Raw genomic sequence first — 23573 nt, 5'->3', positions numbered from 1 at the left:
AGCCTTAAAGTGAAAGAAAATGTTTTCCTATTAGCTAATTGAATGAGAGCGCAAGGCGAGGCCGCGCTGCTCCATGACAGAGTCGCCTTTGTTGCGTCTATCCGCCGCTGTCACACACTTTAATTCGACTCTCTTTCTCCCTCATTGAAACCCTCCACAATGACATTCAATAAGGGCCGCCGAGTGAAAACCTGGTTATTTTTTACATATTCTTCCAAACCAGCATCCCTCCCACCCACCAACCCACCCCCGACTCGGCAGGGGCCCGAGCAAAGGAATTAATCACTGCTCTTTAACAGAACTGCCTCCAGGCAATGACTTGTCCCTTTTTGTGCCTATAAATGACACATTAACCCTAAATTGGTTTGCATAAACTTTACATTCAGCTGTTAGGTGTGTCCACAAGGTAAAAAAAGAAAAAGAAAAAGTAAAGCATACGGCAAGAAAAAATTCCAGATGCATCAACTCGTGATGGTTTCGCAGAATATTGTCCACATTTTTTTGCAATATTTTGCTTTTGCACCACCTATCCCGACAATCCTGACAAATCCTTGAATCCAACTGTTGGCTTTCTGAAAGTGACAATTTAAACTGTGCTTTAAGATAAAATAAGAGATGATAAAAGGCAGAATGGGGCAGCGCCGCCTCTCGCGGCGTGGGTGGGGCTGACAAGAATAGACTACATTATGCAGTTCATTTAGTTAACAAGTGAAATAATGGGGAAGCGTGCAGTGGGAATGCCGAGAGAAAAGCACAAAACCCTATTGAGGGTTCTCGGCCGCTTGCAGCGTAACCGTCACATGGGCGAAGCGGCTCCGCGTTGCCTATTTAAGGAGCCCCAGACGCGCCTTCAGCACCACTTCGCTGTCCACACTTCCACGCGACAGCACGCTCCCACGTCCCACGCCACTGGCTGCAAGATTCGTCCACGACTCGTCTGCACGTCCGCAACCATGCCGAGGTCTTTTCTCGTGGATTCGTTGATTTTAAGAGAGACCAACGACAAGGGGAGCGAGAACAGCTCGCCCCTCTTCCCGTACGCGGTGCACTCGCCCGGCCACCACCCGCACGGGCTGCCGGGCTCGTGCCACTCCAGGAAGGCCGGGCTGCTCTGCTTCTGCCCGCTGTGCATGGCCGCCTCCCACTTGCACCCTTCTCCGCCCGCACTGCCTCTCCTCAAGGCCTCCTTCCCGCCCTTCGGCTCGCAGTACTGCCATACGGCCCTGTCCCGGCAACAGGTCTCATCCAACGGCATCAGCCTCGGCCACGGCGCCGCCATGTACCAGGCCGCCTACACGGTCCCAGACCCGCGTCAGTACCATTGCATCTCCATCGGTGAGTCCCGGCATATAGTGTTAGTAACACCCTAACTCCTTCCTTATTCTTATACTGACGATCTCGTTTTGTATTTGACAGAAAACAGCAACAGCAAACTTCAGAGCAGCAAACGCATGCGCACGGCGTTCACCAGCACGCAACTTTTGGAGCTGGAGCGCGAGTTCACCTCCAACATGTACCTGTCCAGGCTGAGGCGCATTGAAATCGCCACTTACCTCAACCTGTCCGAGAAGCAGGTCAAGATCTGGTTCCAGAACCGCAGGGTGAAGCACAAAAAGGAGGGCAAGAGCGGCTCCGGCGGCCCACGGACTGCGACCAACGGCTGCAAATGCTCGTCGGCCGCCAGGTGCTCGGAGGAAGAAGAGGATGACATGCCCGTGTCCCCCTCATCATTCTCCGAAAAGGATGATGTGGACTTGTCCGTCTCCCCCTAAACTCCTATCTGGACGATTTTCTTTTTAAACATATAAACCAAAAAGACTGTTCCACCTGTGTACATACAAAGAGAATATTTAATCGGGGGATTGTCCTGAATTATTGTACAATTCTGTATACTTGTTGTACGTTTTCTATGTAGTTTTTTTTTTTTTTTTTTGGAAAACGGTCAATTTGTTGTACCGAACACCTGAATATGGGCATATTTGTAAAGCCGAACCCAAATGAAAAATGGACATTGTCTAATAACATTTTCCCCTCAGTATTGTTTGAGAATACTACTTTGGGTGTATTGTGGGATGCAAGCTTGGAAACTTTTTCCCTCGCAGTTTTTGAGCTCGGCCTCAAAATGTATTATTCAATGTCATTACAAAAATATTTATTTATTTAAAAATGTTGAAATAAAAACATATTTCTGAGCCGTACGTGGTGCGTTGTCCTGGTGGTCTTTTTGCGCGTAAATTTGAGCCAATTTCAAGTGAGCCGACTGGACTTGACTGCATGTGCGTACATCGCAAATGCAAATACATTTTTGCGCTCACAGAACTTGTAACTAGAAGTTAGGATATTGCAATATATAAAATTTAAAGTGACTGTGGTGTGAAGAGACTTATTCCAATACATTTAAATATTCCCTTGTAGTAATAGTTGATTTCGTTGTCATGATCATTTTTGCTGTACTTTAATGAATGATGTCAATTAAATATGCTTCTATAAGATCTTTTATCCTACTTAATGAGGACCACAATGTGAATGGCTGTAAGAAGTGCATTGACACAGTTGTGCTTAACTTGAACGCGGAGTGATAAATGAAGTATTTGGTTGTCTTTATTGCTGAGGCAATATATCTATTGACGTTTTCTCCCTTGGGGGGGGATTTTAAAACAGATTTCACTGCCACTCATTCATTTGTGGTCTTTGGATGAAACGATAAGTCTCGTGTGACCGCATGAGTAAATCATTACTGTGGGTGAATAAACGAACATCATTTTGTGTGCATCTGCTTAAGATATAGATCTAACACGAAATTAAATGAAAAGACACGGCTTGGTGTCCCTGACCCACATTGTTCTGCCGTTAACACACCCAAGTGTGGTCAAGTTTATTGCCGCTTTCATGAGCTCCAGCAGGTGGATTTAAGGCTGAACAAAACACTATGCGCATTACTTTATTCCTGTTTTATTTTGATAAAACATCATTAATTGACGTAATCGGTTTTTATGTAAAAAAATAAATACAAATAATAATAATGAAACCGTAAAAAAATATGGGTAAAGTGTGCTATAGTCAAGTTATGCATTCTTAAACATCCATATAATGTTTCTGATTTAAAAAAAAGTGGTTCTTTTTTTTAAAAAAGTGTATGAATATGTATTTTAATCAAGAATATGTCTGCACACAGCGTGCATGTGCGCGTGTTGTTCATCCACTGAGGTTCGCCTGTTTTACGCACCGTTACAACTGCTTTCTGCTTCGCTGTTTAGCCCTTAGACTGATCTTATTACATTGAACACACTTTAAAAATGTATATGCCTCATTCTAGACATATCGTAGACTTTTCCAGAGGGGGTGGGGGGGGACTAAAGTGCGCACACAGCCTGCTATTTGCATCAATGTCCCTTTTGGATGTTAGGTTTCGCTTTTAAACTTTCCCTTAATGGTTCACTTAAGCATTTTAACAAAAGTGCTATATTTGCATTTGTTAAGATATGGGATTAGACTATTTTGTTAATTGCATCATATAGCCCCATTTTGCTCCAAATGTGCTCTGTAAAGCAGCCTTTATCCATTCAATAGCCCGGGGATATGCGCCCTGGGGGAGCTTATACGGCCGGTGCTCCAAATGCTTAATTTATTTATTCTTAATTTTGTGCCGATCAATTCATTGAAGCAAAAAGGACCACGGTGTCTTTTTAAAAGGAATAAAAGGGGATTGTGGACGTAACCTCGACGGGGCTGACGAGAGGGCTCCCCTGACGCTGGAGAGCCGCTTGAGTCAACAGGCGCCCATCTAGCAGACTCGCCCTTGTCTTTATCCCGGCTAATTTTTTATTTACGGCTTTTCTTTGACATGTCTCTTATCTATCAGATTAAAAGAACGGCTTGTAACAAATCAGTCTGCCCGATTTACAACAGCATTAAAAGGGGACAAAAGGAGCAGGCAGTCAGTACCTGAGAGTCTGGTAGACGGGCGCAGCGCTGCAGCTGATTCGATGGTTTGAAAATACGCACGAAACAAAATACTTGAATCCTGAAAAAGAGCCTTTGTACGTTTCTTTAGAAATCAAGCAATTCTGCATGACAAAGGACAATTAATAAGCCGTCTTTTCACGACCAGCAGCTGGTTTCCCCGTCAAGGAAAGTTGGAAAAAATTCAGGCTGAATGCGCGCAAAAGCCCTTTGCGCGCAGACAGCAACCCAAGGTGACCCATTTGGCACAGTTAAAATAACCAAGCCGAGGTAAAAGCGAGGGAACTGTCAAAAACATTTAAGCTGAAATATCTTGAAATTGCAAATCCCTTTATGTGGAGGGACGCTGCCGATGTGGGTTAGTGGTACAAAGGAGGTGGTTAAGTTGGAGAGGCTTTGCAAACGGACACGTGGCTTCTCAATGAGAGCGTGCAGGCTTGCTTGTGCAGGCGCTGCACACTCGACTACTTTCAAACTTTTCCAGCCCAGTAAATAAGCTTTAGAGTGCCTAACATGCAAACCAAACAACTAGAACCTTCAGTCTTTATCGTCCCTTTAAACACTTCAAGACATGTTTACTTTGTTTTGGCCTAATTTTAAAGGATAAATAGCAGCTGCTGCTCCAGGCTCACAACCCATCTTTTAACTGCTAGTTATCATAGGAAAAGCAATTATTAGCATTATTCTAATGATGGTATAAAATACTGTAATTATATTTTTGAATCACTTTTAAAGGGTAGACATTTTCACGTTGCGTGTCTTTTATTATCCATATAGAACTAGATCAGGGATAAACAATGGGCATGTTTATGGCAAATGTGTTATTTAACTAAATTAAATTCATAATAATAATATCGTATACAGTATTTTGACACTACCCTACTTGCTGCTCTTGTTGCTGTTTTGCATGTTTTTCATGAAGAGTGCCGCATCATCATTTGCAGGTTTTTGTTTTGTTTTTTGTTTTCTTGGGTGCAGATCCTGCCAAAGTGCCTGAGAAGGAAACTGGCGCCTTGAACTCCTGAGTGTCTTCTTGCTGCAACATTTGAACCCATTCAGCTGCATATAATCTGTTTAACAGCTAATCAGTAATGTAAGATGAAGGACTGGCACGCAGCTTCACTTCTCCCTCATGTGCCCCCCTTCTTAATTGAATATTCAACGCGCGCAACCGTGCTTTGCCTTTTTCAGGGTGCTCAGAATGCGCCTTTTTAATTCGGCCTCCGCTTATAGAAGCAGTGTCAGAGGTCGACTAATAATGAACTGACGTAGACATGGAAGTGCTTCTACGTGCGTGCGATGCTTGCCCTTTTTTTTTTTTTTTTTACGCATTTGGCTACACTTTCTGCTCCAGTAAATCATTTAACGCAAATACTGGAACCACCCTAGTGCAGTGTGACTTATTTTTTTTCAATACATTGTGATAATTCATAAAACAATATGGATTCTCCCTCTTAAAGTTCGCAGTTGCAATGCCAAATGCACGGATATTGCTGAAAACAAATCGTACATTGGACTATGTCAATCAAATCCATGCATTTAAGTCTGATTTTTACGCAAGAAAATGCTGTTGTTCCATGGGGTTTTCTAAAGATAAAATGTGGATACATTCCAATTACCGTCTGTTTATTGAGTTATACGTCTAGTTACACAATGTTCACTTGCAGCACACTCAGACATAGACTCATACTTTACGTTTATCGGTGTGCGTCCATCTGAGCTACACCGCGTGGCTTGCTTTGGTCTCCTGCAGTTTGGGGCATGAGCGTCATCTGCTGGTAAAGAAGAATGGTTCGTTTCCATTTGCAAGTGTGGCGTTTGGGTAAATGCCACCTTACTCGTTTTTGAATGATAAAATGACACGATTTGCTGCTGTAAAACAGCAGTTAAAATGTAACTAAACCATGTTGCGTGGATGCAATAGTTGAGAAGTTGTGTTATTGATAGTTTACCCAAATTGTTTAGTTTGAGGTATACTCCAAAACCAATGTGCATTATGTGCCCAATGCTTCACTGTAGATTAGTGCTATTTTAGTATACTGTGCGTACAGTATGTGTGTAGTGTTTACTGCTATAGCACCATAGTGCCACTATCGCCAACACAACACAAATGACAAATGTTGCTTACAGGCTTACAGGCTTATTCTTTTGGTACCAAAATATTGGAAATATGTAGAAGGCAATCTTTTTTTTTCTAGGTTACAAACAAACCACTTATGTGTAAATGCCTTAAGTCTCTCAAAGGGGGCCCATGCATGTGAGTCAGGGGCCCCTCAAATACTTTTCTTTAAGCACCGCTTATTATCTGGCCCCTCTCCATGCACAAATCTTTGAAGGAACAGCCACCTCAAGATGCAGTAAATAATGTTACTATTACTTTGATTGACTCTTAAACGTTCTTTTAAATGAATGCAGTGCAGGTATATACGCACTGTACATAAACTGCCAACATATCATCCCCTTACTTTACTAACCTGTGTTGTTGCAGTTCTTTTATGTATTTAAAGAAATCTAAATACCAAAACATGTCATTTGAAGAACTGTTTATTCTCATAGTCTTTGTTGTAACAAAACTCACAATCACTCTCTCAATGAGCACTTTCTCAGGTGATGTTTTACCCTTAAGTGCAAATGCAAAGAAATAAAAATCACTATAGTCATCACAATGTTTGTATCCAAGACATTTGGACAGTATAAAACACAAAGCCTCTTTCGACCCAGTTAGACCAAATAAAACTGTTTAGATGCGGTCAGTAGATTTTGCTCCGAAGTATCATGAAAGGTCCACATTGATACAATCAACATGCACACGTCAACCTCCAGGGAAGCAACTCCAGGATATTTCATATAGGCTGAATCATCTTTTCTCTTCCACACAACGCTGATTTGGCATTTTTGTCCGATAAAGAAATACAAAAAAACATAAAGATAATAAAGATACACATGAAAAGGTTCATCTGTAGGTTAATATTATTATCCAATGTACAGTCTGTGTATCAGACAAACATATTTCCTTTTAAATATCACATTAATCACATTCAAAAGCTAAATGCTGTATTCTTTATTTCCTTATGTTTAAAGTTTACTTCATGTCACTGATACACACATTTTCAGCAGTATATTTCCTGCAAACTATATGATCATAGCTATTATAGCTAGCACAGGTAAACTGTTAAACAGCGTCATTATCATTTTTTGTACACTTCTTTCGATCTACAAGACTTAATGTACAAGGATTGTTTTTTCACTTGCTGCAACATAAGACTCAAATTTTGAACATTGGCTTTTCATAGCTGATTGTCAGTATGTTAGAATATGATGATGTAACATCTTCCAAGCCGTGTTTCCACCAAATGGTACAGTTCAATTCTTGCCACAGTATGTTGAAACAGCCAGTCCTGATCCATCATAGGCAATGTGGCATCATAGCGGTTCAACAGAGCATAGCACACAAATCAATTCAACAACAAAAAAGACAAATGTGACATGCGAGATGAGGTTGTTCTTCCGTATTCAATTCTGTTGTCGCCCAAGTGACAATTTTGTAGTGACCTATGAATTAAATGCAATGTGTCTAGATCCAAACTTGCGGTATCATACCACACTATGTATCTCAGTGGAAAAGTGCCACATTTTTATTTTGGTATACTTCACAAGAACAATGCATACTGAATGGAACTGTACTGCTTGGTGGAAACTGGGGTTGTTACACGCTAAGTGCTTGTAAATGTAACCTAGTCTTTTGCAAGAAAGCAGTTGTTTTTTTCTAGGAAGTAAAAAAAAAAAAAAAAAAAAAACTCAACAAGGAAGAGCCCTTAGTATGGCACCCACAAGACTGAGCCTTGAAGAAAACTATCTCCAGTCAAACTAACCTTCATAGGTTTTCAAGTATAAGATATGAGAAATAAAGTAAATTATGCAGCTAACTGATTGATAGTCAAAAGCTGATTGTCAGTCAAAAGTTTTGCATATGTTCTCAAAAGCATGTTTTTGTGATAAAATGACCGTGAAGCACCACCCATAGGCTGAAACAAAATCACTTTGAATATCTGAATCGTAGCTGTCGTCACATAAGTCGCTGTTAAAAACATTCCATTAGTGACACATAGCCCAAAAGATCTCAGAAATGTACAATATTTTCTTAAATACGTCATGAATGTAGAGAGAAATCTTAATTTAACAAATTGTTCAACCCCCAAGTACAGCTTTATATAAAATACTGTATTTTACAACATGTTATCATCATATCTCTCTCAGTAAGTTATTTACATTCAGCCAGTCTGCATGATTACTCTATCTGTCTGTGATTCCTGCTATCAAATATCATCGATCTCCTCTGAGGCTGGTAGAAGCAGCTGGTTGATGTTTCCAGTCTCTGACCACTTTTTGGAATCGTCATTTTACTTTGGAGCGCCATCCCCTCTCCTGATGTCTCTTTCATTGCTGACTCCTCATTCAGGCTCTTGATGGATGACAGTTGCTTACTGTCATCACCTGATGGAGGATAATCCATTATTGGAAAAGGGGGACTCAACAGGATCAGACTCTGGGGTCTCTGCCGGTTTCTAAAAGACGGTCTTTGTAAAAGATTTGCCCTGTTGGGTTTGGGACAGTCAACAAACACTTCAAGACTGGGGGCGTGTCGCCTTGTGATGACTGGTAGTTCTGTCGTGCTCGTTGTCCTCGCGTTCTCTGTTTGTTTCTCAACCTTTGGGTGGGACTGCTGTTTGGGCACCGGCTCTTTATTCTCTAACTCCTCCTTCAGATCAGACATCACTGGGAGAGGTGCTGCATGGTTTTTCTCTGTACTTGTTTTAGGATATTCCTTCTCTTGTTCCTTTCCTGACTCCATGTCACCATCTCTCCTGGAGTGAGGTATCTGACTATACTGCACCTTTGGAGGTACAACAGGTACGGCTTTGGCCTGGCATGTCTTTATCATGAAGGCCGTCCGGACTGATGATACACTGACAGGAGCCGAGTTTCGCCGCAAAGGGGCCTGGCGATCATTCAGGAACAAGTCCAACTCTGAGAGGAGCCCATTGTTTATAGTCCCAGACAAACTCCTCGTACAGGAGGAAAACCCGTATGAAGGATGGCTTTGCTGATTAGAAATGTCCCTAATGCATCGAGGCCCCAAGTCCAAATTAAGGGAATATGGTCTATGCTTGGAAAGGTTGTGATCTTCTCTTTTCTCTGGCCCTGCTGATTCATAAGACATCTGTCTATAAAAGTGTTGTGATGATTTCTGTTTTTTTGTTCCGCCTTTTCCAATTGGAGCTTGCATTCCATTGCTGGTGTTGACACCAGCCTGCATAGAAGGCAAATAGGTCAATTTAGTTTCATATTTGCAGCTGGACGTTTGAGGAATGTTTCCTGACAAGGTCTTAGCCAGAGATGTTCTTTTTGATTGTTTGCTACTGCATGACGGGAATGAGGTCCGTTCCTCGTCCGAGTTCAGTGTTACCTCTTGAGAGCTGAACGGCATTTGCTGTTTAAATAATTCCTCCACATCAGGTGAGTGCAGTGGACTGGTGACCCACTGCTTGTTGGAGCTGAGGTCTTCCCATGATTCCACTAGGTCCAGCTCTTCAGAGTTTCCTGCACATCCTTCGTCATCCTCATGGATCGGCAGCTCCAGAGAGTTGGGTCTCTCCTCCAAACATACGGAAAACCTCGAAATAACTTCAGGTATTTTCTCTTCATCACATGAGACGATTTGGTCCATTTCAGGACTTTCACGTTCCTCAGATTGTCTTTGGCTATCATCTGCTGCTAAGGAGCCGCCAACTATTAAAAAGTCAATTGTAACAGCTTTAACTTCACTTACACAGGTTTCCTTTAAAGTAAGTTGGCACTTTTCGGTATGAGCTGAATCTTTATTCAAAGGCGGAATTTTTGGTAACATCTGCTGATTTTTTTTGTCAGTTTCATCCAGAGCAGAGCTGACAATTTTTATCTTTTCATTGACCCTAACATTATTTTTATGGAGAGAAAATAGGATGTCTGACTCTGAAGGTTGTTTCTTTGTAGATTCAGACCTGGAGGCATTAAGATAATCATTGAGAGAGGTATTTGAAGACTGGTCTTTACAGAACATGGACAGTGATGGAGAGCTGCGACTTCTTTTTGACTTAACATCCATGGTTAACCTCTTGTTTTCGGAAGGTAAAGCAGAATCACAAATCTTATCCAGTAGGTCATTTTCAGGTTCGGTTATCTTCAGCTCTTGGTGGACGTCATACCAGAGCTCCTTTGCGATGTGTAATTCCTTGTCCTGAGATTATAAAGAAACAAACAAACAAAACAAAAATTTTGCATAACAAATAACCACAGTGACCTCACAAAATTACTAGGTACTCGAATACTTTTTAAAATACTCTTGTCAGCAATACTAACAACATATTACCTGTTGAGCAGTGATTGGCTGATTGTCCAATTGTTGCCCACTAAAGGGTGTTGGAGCTGTGCTTCCATTCACAACCGAAAGCCCTTCCAGTTGAGTATTACTCATCAGTTCCTGGCCTTCCTGGACTACTTCTTTCCTTTTATCTGAGTACAAAGCACAGTTTTAATAGCCACTGGTACTCGTTGATTTCTGACCTATGTAATCATGCTATGACCTAAAAATAGGCAAGAAAAGGCCAAGGGTGACATTAGCATATGAGGTATGTCAGAAAAGTTCCAGGACTGGTGTCACAAAAGATATATTTCAAATACAAACTACAAGTTGTAGTTGTCGTAATCCCCCTGGAGTCACTTTTCCAGCCTTCTTTGCCTCATCTTCATGTATTCCTGGAAGGATTCTTTTGGGATCCTTCGCAGTTCCGTCATCACGCCCATCTTGATGTCCTCCACATCTTTATAACGGGTCCCCTTGATGACTCCTTTGAGATTGGGAAAGAGTAAAAAAGTCACACGGAGCCTGGTCGGGTGAATAGGGAGGTTGCTCTAGCACGGTGATGTTTTTCTCGGCCAGGAACTGCGTTACCATGGTGGAGCAGCCACGAGTTGTCCTGCCACAAATCTTGTCTCTTCTTTCCTCGTGCACTGAACGAAGCAAACGCCGCAGGATCTGGTTGATTGTCTGGTCCACATTGAAGGGTAAAGCTCGTAGTTAGTAGTTTGGGTTTGAAACATGTATTTTGTGACACCAGTTCTGAGACTTTTCTGAGAAACCTCGTAAGAGTAATCAGTCACGATAAAGGATGGAAGAAAAGAAACGACTTTAGATGAGGTTGGATTTGGAACAGATTGTAGTTGTTAAGCAACCTGCATTCTAAAATGGGTTTACCCTTTGGTGGTACACTTGAGGCCAACTCCAATGATTTTTTCTTCTCTGTTCCGTCTCTCTTGTCAGGCTCCACTTTGGGAAATGTGTTGTTTTTTCCACCACCGCTCTGCTCTGAGGTTTCTCTGTAGGGTTTCAGGGTTGCTGCAGTCATTCTGTCCTTGGCAAGCCCTCTGCATGGCGTGCTATTTGAGCTGATAACGGCCGACACGCGTAGCGGTACTGACACAGCGAAAGGCTCCGATATGTTGACGGCTCTTCGCTGATGCCTTGGCGATGACTCCAGTGGAAAGAAGCTTCCCGGAAAGGAAGGTCGAGAGGAGCTGTTGTAAGAGGAACCTGAGTACAGCATCCTTCTGTTTTTAGGAGATGTAGGTTTGTAGCTGCTCAGGTCATCTCCCTTGAACACCTTGAGCTGCTCTGGCAATGTTTTTTGGGGGGTTGCCGAAGCACCCGATGGCCCGCCCTGTTGGCTCGAGCCGGAGTTCCATCCACCTGTTGCCCCGTCAGCTTTTTTCCCCTTAAACTCCCAATTTTGCTCGTGTTCCCTCAAGTCATAAAGTGAATCAGATCCCAGTGTTCTTGATTTTGCATCTGGAACAAAGATGTTGCCTTGTCCCCCTGATGGACTGTTTCCAGTTCTGTCGTCATCTGGAAACAACAGGAGGTGAACCAAAAACTATTACTGAGACTTGCACTTATGTTTCATTTTACTTGTGAAAGACTTTACCTGTTGGCAAGGAGCACAGTGACTCCATGCTTCTGGATGGTCGAAGAGATGCCTTTTCTGAGAGGGAAATGCACAATAGTTGCACATTGTTATAGAGCATTGCAAGAATCTGTAAATACCTTTTTGTCTCAAATTTACAGAGCTCATGACAAACCAGTAATGAGCTTGGGTTGAGCACTGATAGGTTGGATTACCAATTTTGATAGTTGAGACATTTGTCAACCCTGCGGAATTTGATCAAATTAATGATTGTATCAATGAGGTTATGTTGTGTTGTTTCTGTCTCCAAGCAATGGAGGCGCAATGGATTACAGCACTCGGCAGCATCCACCAGATGGCGCAATTAATTCAGGCCCCAGTAGTTTCCTGCAGTAAATGTCCAAACCCCCCAAAAAGAACAACAATTGTTTACTTTGAAACAATTGTGAAATAAAATCTTGTGTAACTTGGTAGTGGATGTTTTGGATTGCTGGACTGGACTGGTTGCTTATGAGATTGCTTTTACAGAGTGACAAACACATTTCTCAACAAGAATCATTAGGCTGGAGCGACTGGTGCTTGAGTCAGTTGGCTTTAGCATTTTGGTTTAGCGCTAGGTCTGCTACCTTTCTGCTGTTCAGCAAGTTTAAACATGGCAATTATTTAATTTTGAAGATAATTATAGGAGTTTATATTAGAGTTGCACAATATATCGCCTGGGCATCGTCATTGCAATCTACATCTGGACAATAGTCACAAATCACAGGGTCCTGCAATGTTGGTGTATTCACATTCAGTGAATCCACTGTTATATTAATAAGTGACCAGCAGAGGGACCTGGTTGGACATGCGAGTTAGACAAGCATCGATGTTATGGTAAATTACAACAACACACACAGAGCAGCCAAGACTGTTGTATAGTTAGTTGTACAACACTCATAGTTTCTAATAACTATTAATGAGGACACGGCCCATTACATGCCTGCATTTACTGTTTTGATCTTTAGAATGTAATAAAAAAATGTACGTTGCAACAGATTACATTTGGGGTGAATTGGGGCCGAGGGTGTGCTACGGTATTTGTGAAGGGACAAACTTGAGTGTACAGAACTCAAATATAGAAATAGTACTGCATGCTTAATTAAAACATACAGGTATGTGTAAAATAACAGATTGATTAAAAATAAATTACAAATGTTAGGAATGTGCTAATGACTATCTGAAATCTATAACCTGCTTATTAACATTAATAGCCTGTATAAATGCACCATACAGTGCATTTATATAGGTAGACATCATACAAATGACTCAGCATACACCAGTGAGCATAGTTTCTTTTCTACTGAAGCTGTTATAAAGTAACTGTCCAAATGATACAGAGAGGGAAAAAGTGTAATGTGGTGCTAGTATTCACAACATGAGTATGTTATTCTGTATTTTTTCACATCACAATATATATCGCATGGTTAAAGAAAATCACCAATGTCATTTTCCCCCCAATATTGTGCAGCCCTACTTTATACAGTATTACATACATGCTGTATTTTAGGAATAAATATTTCATGTTGGAAAAAGCACTATTTTTTGCCTTTTAAAATTTAAGAAATAAATTTAATTGATAACTGATCATTCATTTTCCTGACTGTTGATCAGAAAAATTATTCGAATGTCATTCATAATATGAGCTTTGTTTTGGACTATGCTGTGGACATGTAAGACTTAGCCTTTACCCCAAACAATCATGCGTTTGTGTGATGATATTGCTTTACACATTGTGATATTGGAAATTTTTCTGTCAAGGACGAGTTGTCCATGTTACTGTTACAGTTGTAGGATACTTGCCTGTTAACCCTGGAGCTCTAATGAACACGCTTCCATTGCGGCTTAGTTTTCCTTTGGAGTCCACAGAGCGTCCCAAGTTGAAGATAGATTTCCATTTCTTGGATTTCCCAGACAATTTTCTCCTAAAAGGTAAATAGTTGTTGCTTAACCTAATTCTTATGAATAACGCACATATGCAGACATTTGTTGTCACCCTGACGTTTTTTTAATTTTTTTTTTGGAAGCATTGCCCACACAGTGAACTGTGACATACTTGCTGTCCAAGTCTATGACAGTGTGGTAGAGCGTGGCCGTGCTTGTGTCAGGCAGACTGTTCTCTCGTTGACGCTCTTTATGCACGGGATGATTTGGACTTAAGGAGCGTGCTTGGGCTTCTTCCAGGCTCATCAGTTTCATCGGCCCACACTGACTGCTAATTGGAAGTGTGGCGTACTTCTCTCCACACATCAAACTTAACCCTGTTGAAGTACAATACGTCATGTTTTCGTTCACCTTTTCAGGGCCTGTTTGCATTAGGTGAATGTCATACCTTCTTTTAGTTTGGTTTGCACTGATTCGCTGTTGAAGATCTGCTCTGTGTGGTTTAGAATGAACTCCACCACTGACTGTTGTATTCTCACCTCCTGGAAAGCCATGTCTCCATTACCAGATGTGGCCTCTATTGTTTTGGATCTATGAAAATAAATCACATATTTCGTCTTGCGAAAAAAACAAAAGGTCAGAATCTGATTGTTCTTTATTTTGCTTGTGCCAAACACACCTCAATAGATTAGGAGCCCAAACCAAGGCCAGATTGCGTGTGTGCATGTTTGTCTGGGCACTCAAAGTGGCAAGGCGGGCCAAATGCTTGGTGAGGTACTCCAGAGTCCTAAAGGCAGTTGAGAAGCAATCAATCTCTCATTTATTACAACACTATGAGTTAAATGAAGTATGAAATGGCGTTAGGTGCTGTAGTTCACCTGAAGTGAGGGGTTGGCAGTTGCTTAACAATCTTTTGAATGTGTAGAAGTCTTTCATGATCGCCGCACACTGAGGCCACTTCCTGCGTGTAAAATAAATGTCATGTTTTTATTCCACTCTGTGCTTTACTTGGAGTATAAACTGAATTCCTGAGCTTGTGTGAACAAAGTAAGCTCCCCTCCTAGCGAGACCTGGACACTTGTGCGAAAGTAGACGTGCAATATCCCGCAGTCAAAATGACTGAGGCCTGAACGCATTTTCTAGATTTGTCGGTCATGTGCGACGAACATAAATTGCTTTTATACAGTCTCGTATGTGTCTGACAGCATGCCTGGTTGCAAGTTTCCAAGAAGAAAATGGTAATAATAAAGTACAGGAAGACAGATATATACCCTAAAAGCTTCCAGGAAGGTTATTGGCGATGGGGGAGAAGTCAAAAATCACCGTCAAATGATGTGTCACGCTTAGAATGCCAAATGAAACATAAAACACAGATCTGGAAACCTGAGATATGGACAAAAGTATTGGCACACTTGACAGTTTGGAGTTGGTGCCCCCAGTTTGCATCTACAGAAGCTTCCACGCTTTTGGGAAGACTTTCTGCAGTAATTTGTTGGGAGGCCACAACACATGGATAGGAACACATGGCTCACAAACGCTCTTGCCGTTTATCCCAGGGTTAAGTGTTCGATGAGGTTGAGGTCAGGGCTCTGAAACGCTTCCCCACCAAACTTATGTAAGCATGCCTTACTTCGTGGACTGCAGCACATAAATTGCCTTCCCAAATGTTTTGACAATGTTGAAAGCACACAATTTCCAATTTTGCAGGAAGTAGTCCAACCCTGACTCATTTATTAATTGATTGAATGGTGCGCGTCAATATTTTTGTCCCTTTAATGCACGCAGGTGTGTAGCTCAAGGCCCGGGGGCCAGACGCAGCCCGTTGGATCACTTTCTGTCCTACTGAAGCAAATAAAGTGTAAATTGCATGTTTCTTCTTTTCATTTTGGTAGAAATTCTGTCTAGAAAATAAGATATTTCTTCACTTTTAACTGATATTACAAGCATTTTTTCACCAACATCCTTCTTAACATAAATTAAACAATAGTTGTACACCTAAAGATTTGCGTGGCACATTTTTCTCGGACTTCTGATTTCAAATTCAATTAGTTTTAACAGTATACACTAAATGACACTATTTAAATTGATAGTCCGATTGCAGAGTACAAACTTTGCAAATTCAAATTTTCATCCACAAACAACCTGTATTAGGTATTCGTGTACTTTTTGCCCATTACTTTATCATCCATCCATCCATCCATCTTCTACCGCTTATCCGAGGTCGGGTCGCGGGGGCAGTAGCTTTTACCAGACTTCCCTTTCCCCAACCACTTCATCCATCTCTTCCGGGGGGATCCCGAGGCCTTCTCACCCTATCTCTAAGGGAGAGCCCGGACACCCTGCGGAGGAAACTCATTTCGGCCGCTTGAATCCGGGATGGTCACGACCCACAGCTCGTGACCATAGGTGAGGGTAGGAACGTAGATCGACCGGTAAATCGAGAGCTTCGCCTTTCGGCTTAGCTCCTTCTTTACCACAACGGATCGATGCAAAGTCCGCATCACTGCAGACGCTGCACCGATCCGCCTGTCGATCTCCCGTTCCATTCTTCCCTCACTCGTGAACAAGACCCCAAGATACTTGAACTCCTCCACTTGGGGCAGGATCTCATCCCCGACCTGGAGAGGGCACGCCACCCTTTTCTGACTGAGGACCATGGTCTCAGATTTGGAGGTGCTGATTCTCATCCCAGCCGCTTCACACTCGGCTACGAACTGCTCCAATGAGAGTTGGAGGTCACTGCTTGATGAAGCCAACAGAACCACATCATCTGCAAAAAGCAGAGATGCAATACTGAGGCCACCAAACCGGACCCCCTCTATGCCTCGGCTGCCCCTAGAAATTCTAGAACATGAACAAAGTTCTGTCGGAGGTGGGAGTTGAAACTCCTTCTGACAGGGGATTCCGCCAGACGTTCCCAGCAGACCCTCACAATACGTTTGGGCCTGCCACGTCGGACCGGCATCTTCCCCCACCATCGGAGCCAACTCACCACCAAGTGGTGATCAGTTGACAGCTGCGCCCCTCACTTTACCTGAGTGTCCAAGACATGCGGCCGCAAGTCCGATGACACGACCACAAAGTCGATCATCGAACTACGACCTAGGGTGTCCTGGTACCAAGTGCACGTGTCGACACCCTTATGCTTGAACATGGTGTTCGTTATGGACAATCCGTGACGAGCACAGAAGTCCAATAACAGAACACCGCTCGGGTTCTGATCGGGGGGGGCCGTTCCTCCCAATCACGCCCTTCCAGGTCTCACTGTCATTGCCCACGTGAGCATTGAAGTCCCCCAGCAGAACGATGGAGTCCCCAGCGGGAGCGCTCTCCAGCACCCCCTCCAAGGACTCCAAAAAGGGTGGGTACCCTGAACTGGTGTTTGGTGCATACGCACAAACAACAGTCAGGACCCGTCCCCCAACCCGAAGGCGGAGGGAGGCTACCCTCTCGTCCACCGGGGTGAACCCCAACGTACAGGCGCCGAGCCGGGGAGCAATAAGTATACCCACACCTGGCGCCTCTCACCGTGGGCAACTCCAGAGTGGAAGAGAGTCCAACCCCTCTCGAGAGGACTGGTACCAGAGCCCAAGCTGTGCGTGGAGGCGAGTCCGACTATATTTAGTTGGAACTTCTCGACCTCACACAGCAGCTCTGGCTCCTTCCCTGTCAGAGATGTGACATTCCACGTCCCTAGAGTCAGCTTCTGCAGCCGGGGATCGGATCGCCAAGGTCCCCGCCTTCGGCTACCGCCCAGCTCGCATTGCACCCGACCCCTATGGCCCCTCCCACAGGTGGTGAGCCCATGGGTGCAGGCCCGGCCACCAGGCACTCGCCTTCGAGCCCCACCTCCAGGCCTGGCTCCAGAGGGGGGCCCCGGTGACCCACGTCCGGGCAAGGGAAAACGTAATCCAATCATTTTACTTTAGTTGGAGAAAAAAATGACAAGCAAGGGAATCTGCTGTTAATGAACATGCAAAAGTGTGTGTACTGGAACTGTTGCTGCTCCGACAATAGTTCAACAATAGACAAGAAAATATTACACCTTTCTGATGCTGCTTTGTGTTTGCATTTAATTTTTTTTGTAGCATTATCAGTGTGTGAATTAATTAATAAAAGCAATATGAATAATACACATCCAATGTGAGGTAGCTGGGCTTAATAAAGACTCTTGAAAAAAAGCCGGAATTCCCATCACTGCTCTATACATACAGTATGAGCGCAGCGGCATACTCACGGTGAATTTGGTGTATAGCTCATATGTGAGCAGAGGATTTGGTAGCTCCCTGAAGTACAGCTTGCATAAGGAACCCACACAGTGGATGTCCTGGAGGTACACTTCCTTAGTAAGGTCAGGGCACGCCTCAGCACTGAATTCCTGTCTGTGCGCACACACACAGACACACACACAGCTGTTAAGGATGGCAAAGGCTTGACACGATCAAGTCAACTGCTTCTGTTATAACGATATGAAAAAGCAAGAAAAGTGTCCCCCACCAGCCTGAAGTTATGCAGTGATTGAAGACATTTCGTGACCACCGATATGCAACAGGGGAGGTACCTGAGCCGCTGGATGTTTGAGGTGACCCCTGACAACCTGTAGATCCCATGCACAATCCCGTGCTTCTCAATGAACTCTGCACATTTCTGTAGAACCTGAGGGACTTAAAAGTGTACAAGGTGTTCATGTTAGTCCTATATGCTGGAACATGGCCACGTTTCTACAGGTATTTGTACTCAGTGAATGCCAATGGCACTTCATGTCATATTAAATGTGGCGAAGTGACGGACAAAGGGTAACGCAGCACATGTTGCCTTTAATGGTATGGGCTTGTTTTCTTCCCTTAGGGTTACTGATTGTAGGTGGCCTTTGACAGGAAGCTAAAAATGGTTTGTTTGTTTCAGAGGAAGGTTGACACACCCAGTCCTTGTAGCGAGTATTACTTACGACATTTCCTCTAATAGAAAACGGCTACCAGTGACCGACACAACTTTCTGCGCTTACAGTGCATCACCTTAAGTTTGGCCGCTTTAGTTGGGACTTTTTAGTCTCACTACCTTTTACCAATTACATGATGCCTTGCTTTTCTAAACGGGACCATTGTTGTAGTTCATGTCCATGTAATTTGTGTTCCGTCTGACCCGCAGACTATTCCAACTTTGAACTACGCCCTCACTTGCATGTATCTTGCTGTGAAGATGGTCTACCAGCTATTTTTAGATGTGCTTCGTCTTCCCTCATCTCTGGCTCAAAGAGTCTTCCAGTATTCTTACTGTATTCACATGTGTTCGACTTGATTAGACTCTAGGTTGCATGCTTGTGGTGAAAAGCTGGACGATGACCAGTGTCATGACTCGCGGCTTTGATTTATGTCATCTGTCTCTTCACCCAGACGTCAACACAGGAACACACTTAACTGCTGCTCAGGCATCTGTCTATAGTAACTTTACATGTGCACATTTAGTTGTCATTACTGGAAGGCCCTAACAGACTTTTCCATGTTTTTGTTACAACATTACATCTTAAAACTGAGTGAATGTTTGTGTGCATGCGCAACATTTCCTCCTTGAGGAAATAATTTAAGGTGTCAGCTTGACTTCTTAATATTGGTGCACTTCAATTCGTGAAATTTTACATAGAACATTGTTGATCAAGTTAACAAGTTACTGTTTTTTGGGGGGGGAGAGTTCATATTTACAACACTACATAATTTTATAATAATGTGTTGTAGTATACATATACACTACTATGCAAAACACTAAGGCCAAAGTTAGATTCATTGTTTTAGCAATGCTATAATGACTATACCGTATACTAAACTATTTCAGTTGAGTACAGACGTCCACCAAGGAACAGTTGACAAATATGTGGAGAAACTAAGAGGTAGTGTGATACCTAAAAAGTTAGTTAATGGAGGAGGATGTGTGGTGCCGTCATGATTCTGAGGGTACGACAATTTAATCGATGCCAGAGTGACTCATTTGAAAATAAATTACTGTATCTGCACCTTTATCCAGATCCTCATTATTTCGTCCATGTACCACTTCTCAACAAAGTTTCATGGTTTGGCATTTTTGCGAGACTGTACAAATTGTATGTGGCCTATTTACTGTTTTATTGTCAAAATGACTGTTGTGGAAAAGTTCATTAAAACAACAACGCTAGTGGTGAAGACCTTTGCACAGTATTGCGTGCAAATACAGCTGGCACATCTTTACAAAGTAGCTTTTTTTGTCACTCTATTATAATTTGTTGTCACGTGCATTTTTTAACTCTAACACAGTCTTTGAAATGGCGCATTTCATACAGTAGATATCGACAGTGGTATATTTTATAGTTAGTATATCGGAGACATCTCTCAAGAGTAATTGTTTAATGCAAAATGTTATATTCTTTACAACATGGAATCAAATTACTGGTACTCTTCAGAGAACTTCTGAGAGTTACTTTCATGTGAAATATAAAAGCAGAGACACTAAAAACCTTGTCTGAGTGAGCTGTAGTCTTAACATTTAGTTATGTATTACCTCATATGAGCAGGATTACACAACTGCTTCTAATGAAACATTGTAGAGAAGTGTGCAGAGGAAATATGGATCAAAATGATGATCAAGCAATTTATGGATGAACTTTTTCCCTCTGCCCCAGACAATAGTCGAGTCTCGTTTGTCAATTCCTGTTATCATTCTTACCCAGAAAATGGTAGCCCCTTTTCATCATCTGTTCCTGCGACATTCTCTTTCTCCATGAACGAGAAATAGACCCAGCTAACTAATTATGGTACTACACATTCTGTTCTATTTCTGCCTTTAAAGTGGATAAAAAGGATCCCCCACATCAAGAATTAAGTTATCCTCCCTGAACCAGGAAGTGGTCTACTAACATTTAGACTCACAGATACAAATACAGTGATCCGAAACTTTTTTTTTTTTTGCCAAAACATCCAACTCATGAAGGTATACTATTGTAGTTATTAGATGGATTTATTGTGTTTTGTAGCTCAGTATCAACTATCTTAAAAAAAAAAAATGTGTTTCTCTCCAGTGCCCATATCTATGACAGAGGTGGATGGCGGTGTTACCGTACCCTCCTCCCTCACTTCCTGGACCGAATGTCCCACCTCGCATTGTGAACATGCACCCCCCACAATCCCTGCACATGTAAGTTACATTCAAAGTTTGCTTTTGTGTTCTTTTCTCCCCCCCTCTTTTAACACAAGTTAGTTCCCAAAACCATAATTGGGGGGTTTTAAAATACAAATCTTCATAAACGGCTAATGCGAATCTTATAGCAACATAAGTCCTACTGTATGTATAATTGAACATCTTGTTCTTTGTGTCTCTCCTAATTCCTGTAAGCAGCAGCGAGGCCCAGACGGCAAGTCACAGGGACTCTCCGACACTGGAAGAAATTGAGTCCAAAAAATGAGACACAGCCACACCCAAACCTCACAAATTACCAGTGACTCTGGCCATAGGTGAATGAATGGCCACTAAATGTAAAACACTTGAATATATACTGTACAAATCACACAACCCACTTGTAAGTTATTTACCTTTTTGTCTTTCATGCCATCAGGTTTGTGTGTCCGACTACTACTATGCTAAAAAAAAAGTGTTTCACTGCACTATTCTGAATTTTAGTTGCCAGACATTTTTATTTAGCTTATTCTGGTTGTATGAGAAGAAAAGCAAGGTGTTACCATCCTGTCCTGAGTTCTGGAGATGTTCCGTCAGGTCACAGCCGAACGCATTTTCACTTCCTTTCGTCTTTGACTTCTGCTTGGTCCCTTTTTTCTTCATGTGGTTCCAGTTAGTGGTGCAGATGATTAGCAGCTCCTTGTAAACGTAGCACTGAATCCATATGACCCCGAGCAAGGGTGAGTTGGTGGATCACAAAGTAGCCGCATAGAAGTCCCCCGACAATCTTCTCCCAAATGTGCTGCATCCGCTCACATTTTGACTAAGCACACGGCTGGATGTTGCAAGCAGAAGTGACGTCACTTGTTTAAACATTCAAACTTTTAGGGTGGCATTTCTTCACAGGAATGACACAGTGACACTTTTGGTTTGCTGGGACGTGGCAGCCGGCTGCTTTATCTCTTAGAAACAGCATTAGAATCGCTCTGTTTCCTGTTGTTGGGATTTTTTTCCCCCTTCCACTGGCCAGTCTTCTCTGCTCCTTTCTATCTCCTCCTCTTTTCCTTCATTCCACAGCCTCCTCGTTCACTGGCTCCTCTGTAGCGAGCACGGACCAATACAAGGGAGGCCAATCATCTCAAGAACGTTCTATTTATAATCCGATTTCCCATCAAGATGTTTGAGTTCTGTGTTTGAACTTGAGGCCGTGATGTGGCACTGATTTTAAGAAATGTTGAGGTTCACTAAAGGAGTTGGAAGTCAGAAGACGCCTTCTAATTCTCTCCTACTTTTATCTATATTTTTTTCTTTCCGTTCCCCAAATTTATACGGGATGGCTGCCCTCTGCCTTCCTGAATGCTCCCTGTGTATACAATTTCCTGTGCAAAGCGCCTAGGCTGGAAAACAAAAACAGAGGGGTTCTGAAGGAAGGAGGGAAGTGGGAGGTGACTGAAGCGAGGGCTTGAAGGGCACAGATGGGAAATGTGGGGTGGGGTGGAGTGGAGGGGGTGCTAGGGTTAGGAGATGGACACATGGTTCTTGTTACATGCATTTTATCTTTGACCAACCGGACTCCAACTAAATGCGGAACGTTTTCTTCTCTCTACTGAGTATCTCAAGTGGATGTCATCACTGCGTTGTGGTGTGCTCACTGGTTGTCATGATTGACTCCTTGTATTCCAAGACTGAGTGGTTTTGCAGGGAACACCAAATTCCATATTCTGAGGTTTGAAATCTCTCAGCTGTATGCTTCACCTTTCCAAGAAGTCGGATCTTAGGACCTGCTTTCCAATTGCAGTGCATGCACTCCGACAGGACCACCGACTGCAATGATTTACTCTATTGAATTTCAAAGTGCAATATGATGAGAAGTGAAGCAGAAAATCCGTGTAAGCATCGTCGGACTGTTATGGATCCTTTACTCGTCTATCACTGATTTGTGTGGCTGCTTGAGCCCAGCAAACAGTACAGCCTTCCTTTAAATATTATCACCATTTGTTTTGGTATATCAGAGCTATACGTTGATCCACTATAATCAGTCAGTTAATAAATCAATCAGGGTTGGGGCTAGATCCCTTACATCCCTTATTTCTTGGTCATACTTGGCACATTGTGTCGAATTCTTTGTTTCCAACTTTGCTGGAACCGTTTGGGGAGGAGAAATGATGAGGGATAATAAAAGTTATGTCCCTGATGCACGTCGCACGTCATTTATTTATCAATAGTTCCACAAACATCAAATCTACCACTGATATAAAAAAAATTGTTAAAACATAGCACACATATAAAACACTACCAACAATCTACGCTATATTTTCTCCCATTTCCACTACCTGTATGTGTACAGTAATTGCTACGTGTCTCTATCAGGAGCAGACTTACAATTAGTCACAATACTGTACTTGTCTTATGGCTCATTTCCATGTCATTTGATCAATATCAGTTAGGACACTTGGAAAAAAAAGAAAATATATAATTTAGCAGTTTTCTTTGCTTTTTTTAATGCCTTAGTTTTGTATGGGTCAATGTCTCCCATGCTGAAACAGC

The 23573-nt window shown here is 42.5% G+C and overlaps 2 protein-coding genes across 3 annotated transcripts; one reads left to right on the top strand and one right to left on the bottom strand.

The window, feature by feature from the left end:
- The first annotated feature begins 320 nt into the window (after positions 1-320).
- gsx1 (GS homeobox 1) lies at positions 321-2251 on the top strand. The gene is made up of 2 exons (XM_061751955.1): positions 321-1335; positions 1417-2251. Exons 1-2 carry the CDS (start codon positions 717-719, stop codon positions 1770-1772), a joined length of 975 nt encoding a protein of 324 aa, XP_061607939.1. The 5' UTR covers positions 321-716; the 3' UTR covers positions 1773-2251.
- A 4240-nt stretch (positions 2252-6491) lies between these two features.
- arhgap31 (Rho GTPase activating protein 31) lies at positions 6492-22371 on the bottom strand. 2 transcript variants are annotated; one of them, XM_061751679.1, is made up of 12 exons: positions 21590-22370; positions 18448-18550; positions 18124-18268; positions 14765-14847; positions 14566-14673; positions 14335-14477; positions 14059-14263; positions 13806-13927; positions 11985-12041; positions 11258-11905; positions 10373-10515; positions 6492-10240 (listed from the first exon to the last, which is right to left on the bottom strand). In XM_061751679.1, exons 1-12 carry the CDS (start codon positions 21687-21689, stop codon positions 8252-8254), a joined length of 3846 nt encoding a protein of 1281 aa, XP_061607663.1. In that variant the 5' UTR covers positions 21690-22370; the 3' UTR covers positions 6492-8251. The 2 variants fall into 2 exon arrangements, with proteins under 2 accessions (XP_061607663.1, XP_061607664.1); XM_061751680.1 differs by lacking the exon at positions 11985-12041 and having other exon boundaries at positions 21590-22371.
- Between the last annotated feature and the right edge of the window lie 1202 nt (positions 22372-23573).

The sequence above is a fragment of the Phyllopteryx taeniolatus genome, chromosome 17 (assembly GCF_024500385.1).
Source record: "Phyllopteryx taeniolatus isolate TA_2022b chromosome 17, UOR_Ptae_1.2, whole genome shotgun sequence".
Lineage (NCBI taxonomy): Eukaryota > Metazoa > Chordata > Actinopteri > Syngnathiformes > Syngnathidae > Phyllopteryx > Phyllopteryx taeniolatus.
Note: the sequence above shows the minus strand (reverse complement) of the source record. Positions and strands in the feature narration are given on the sequence as shown.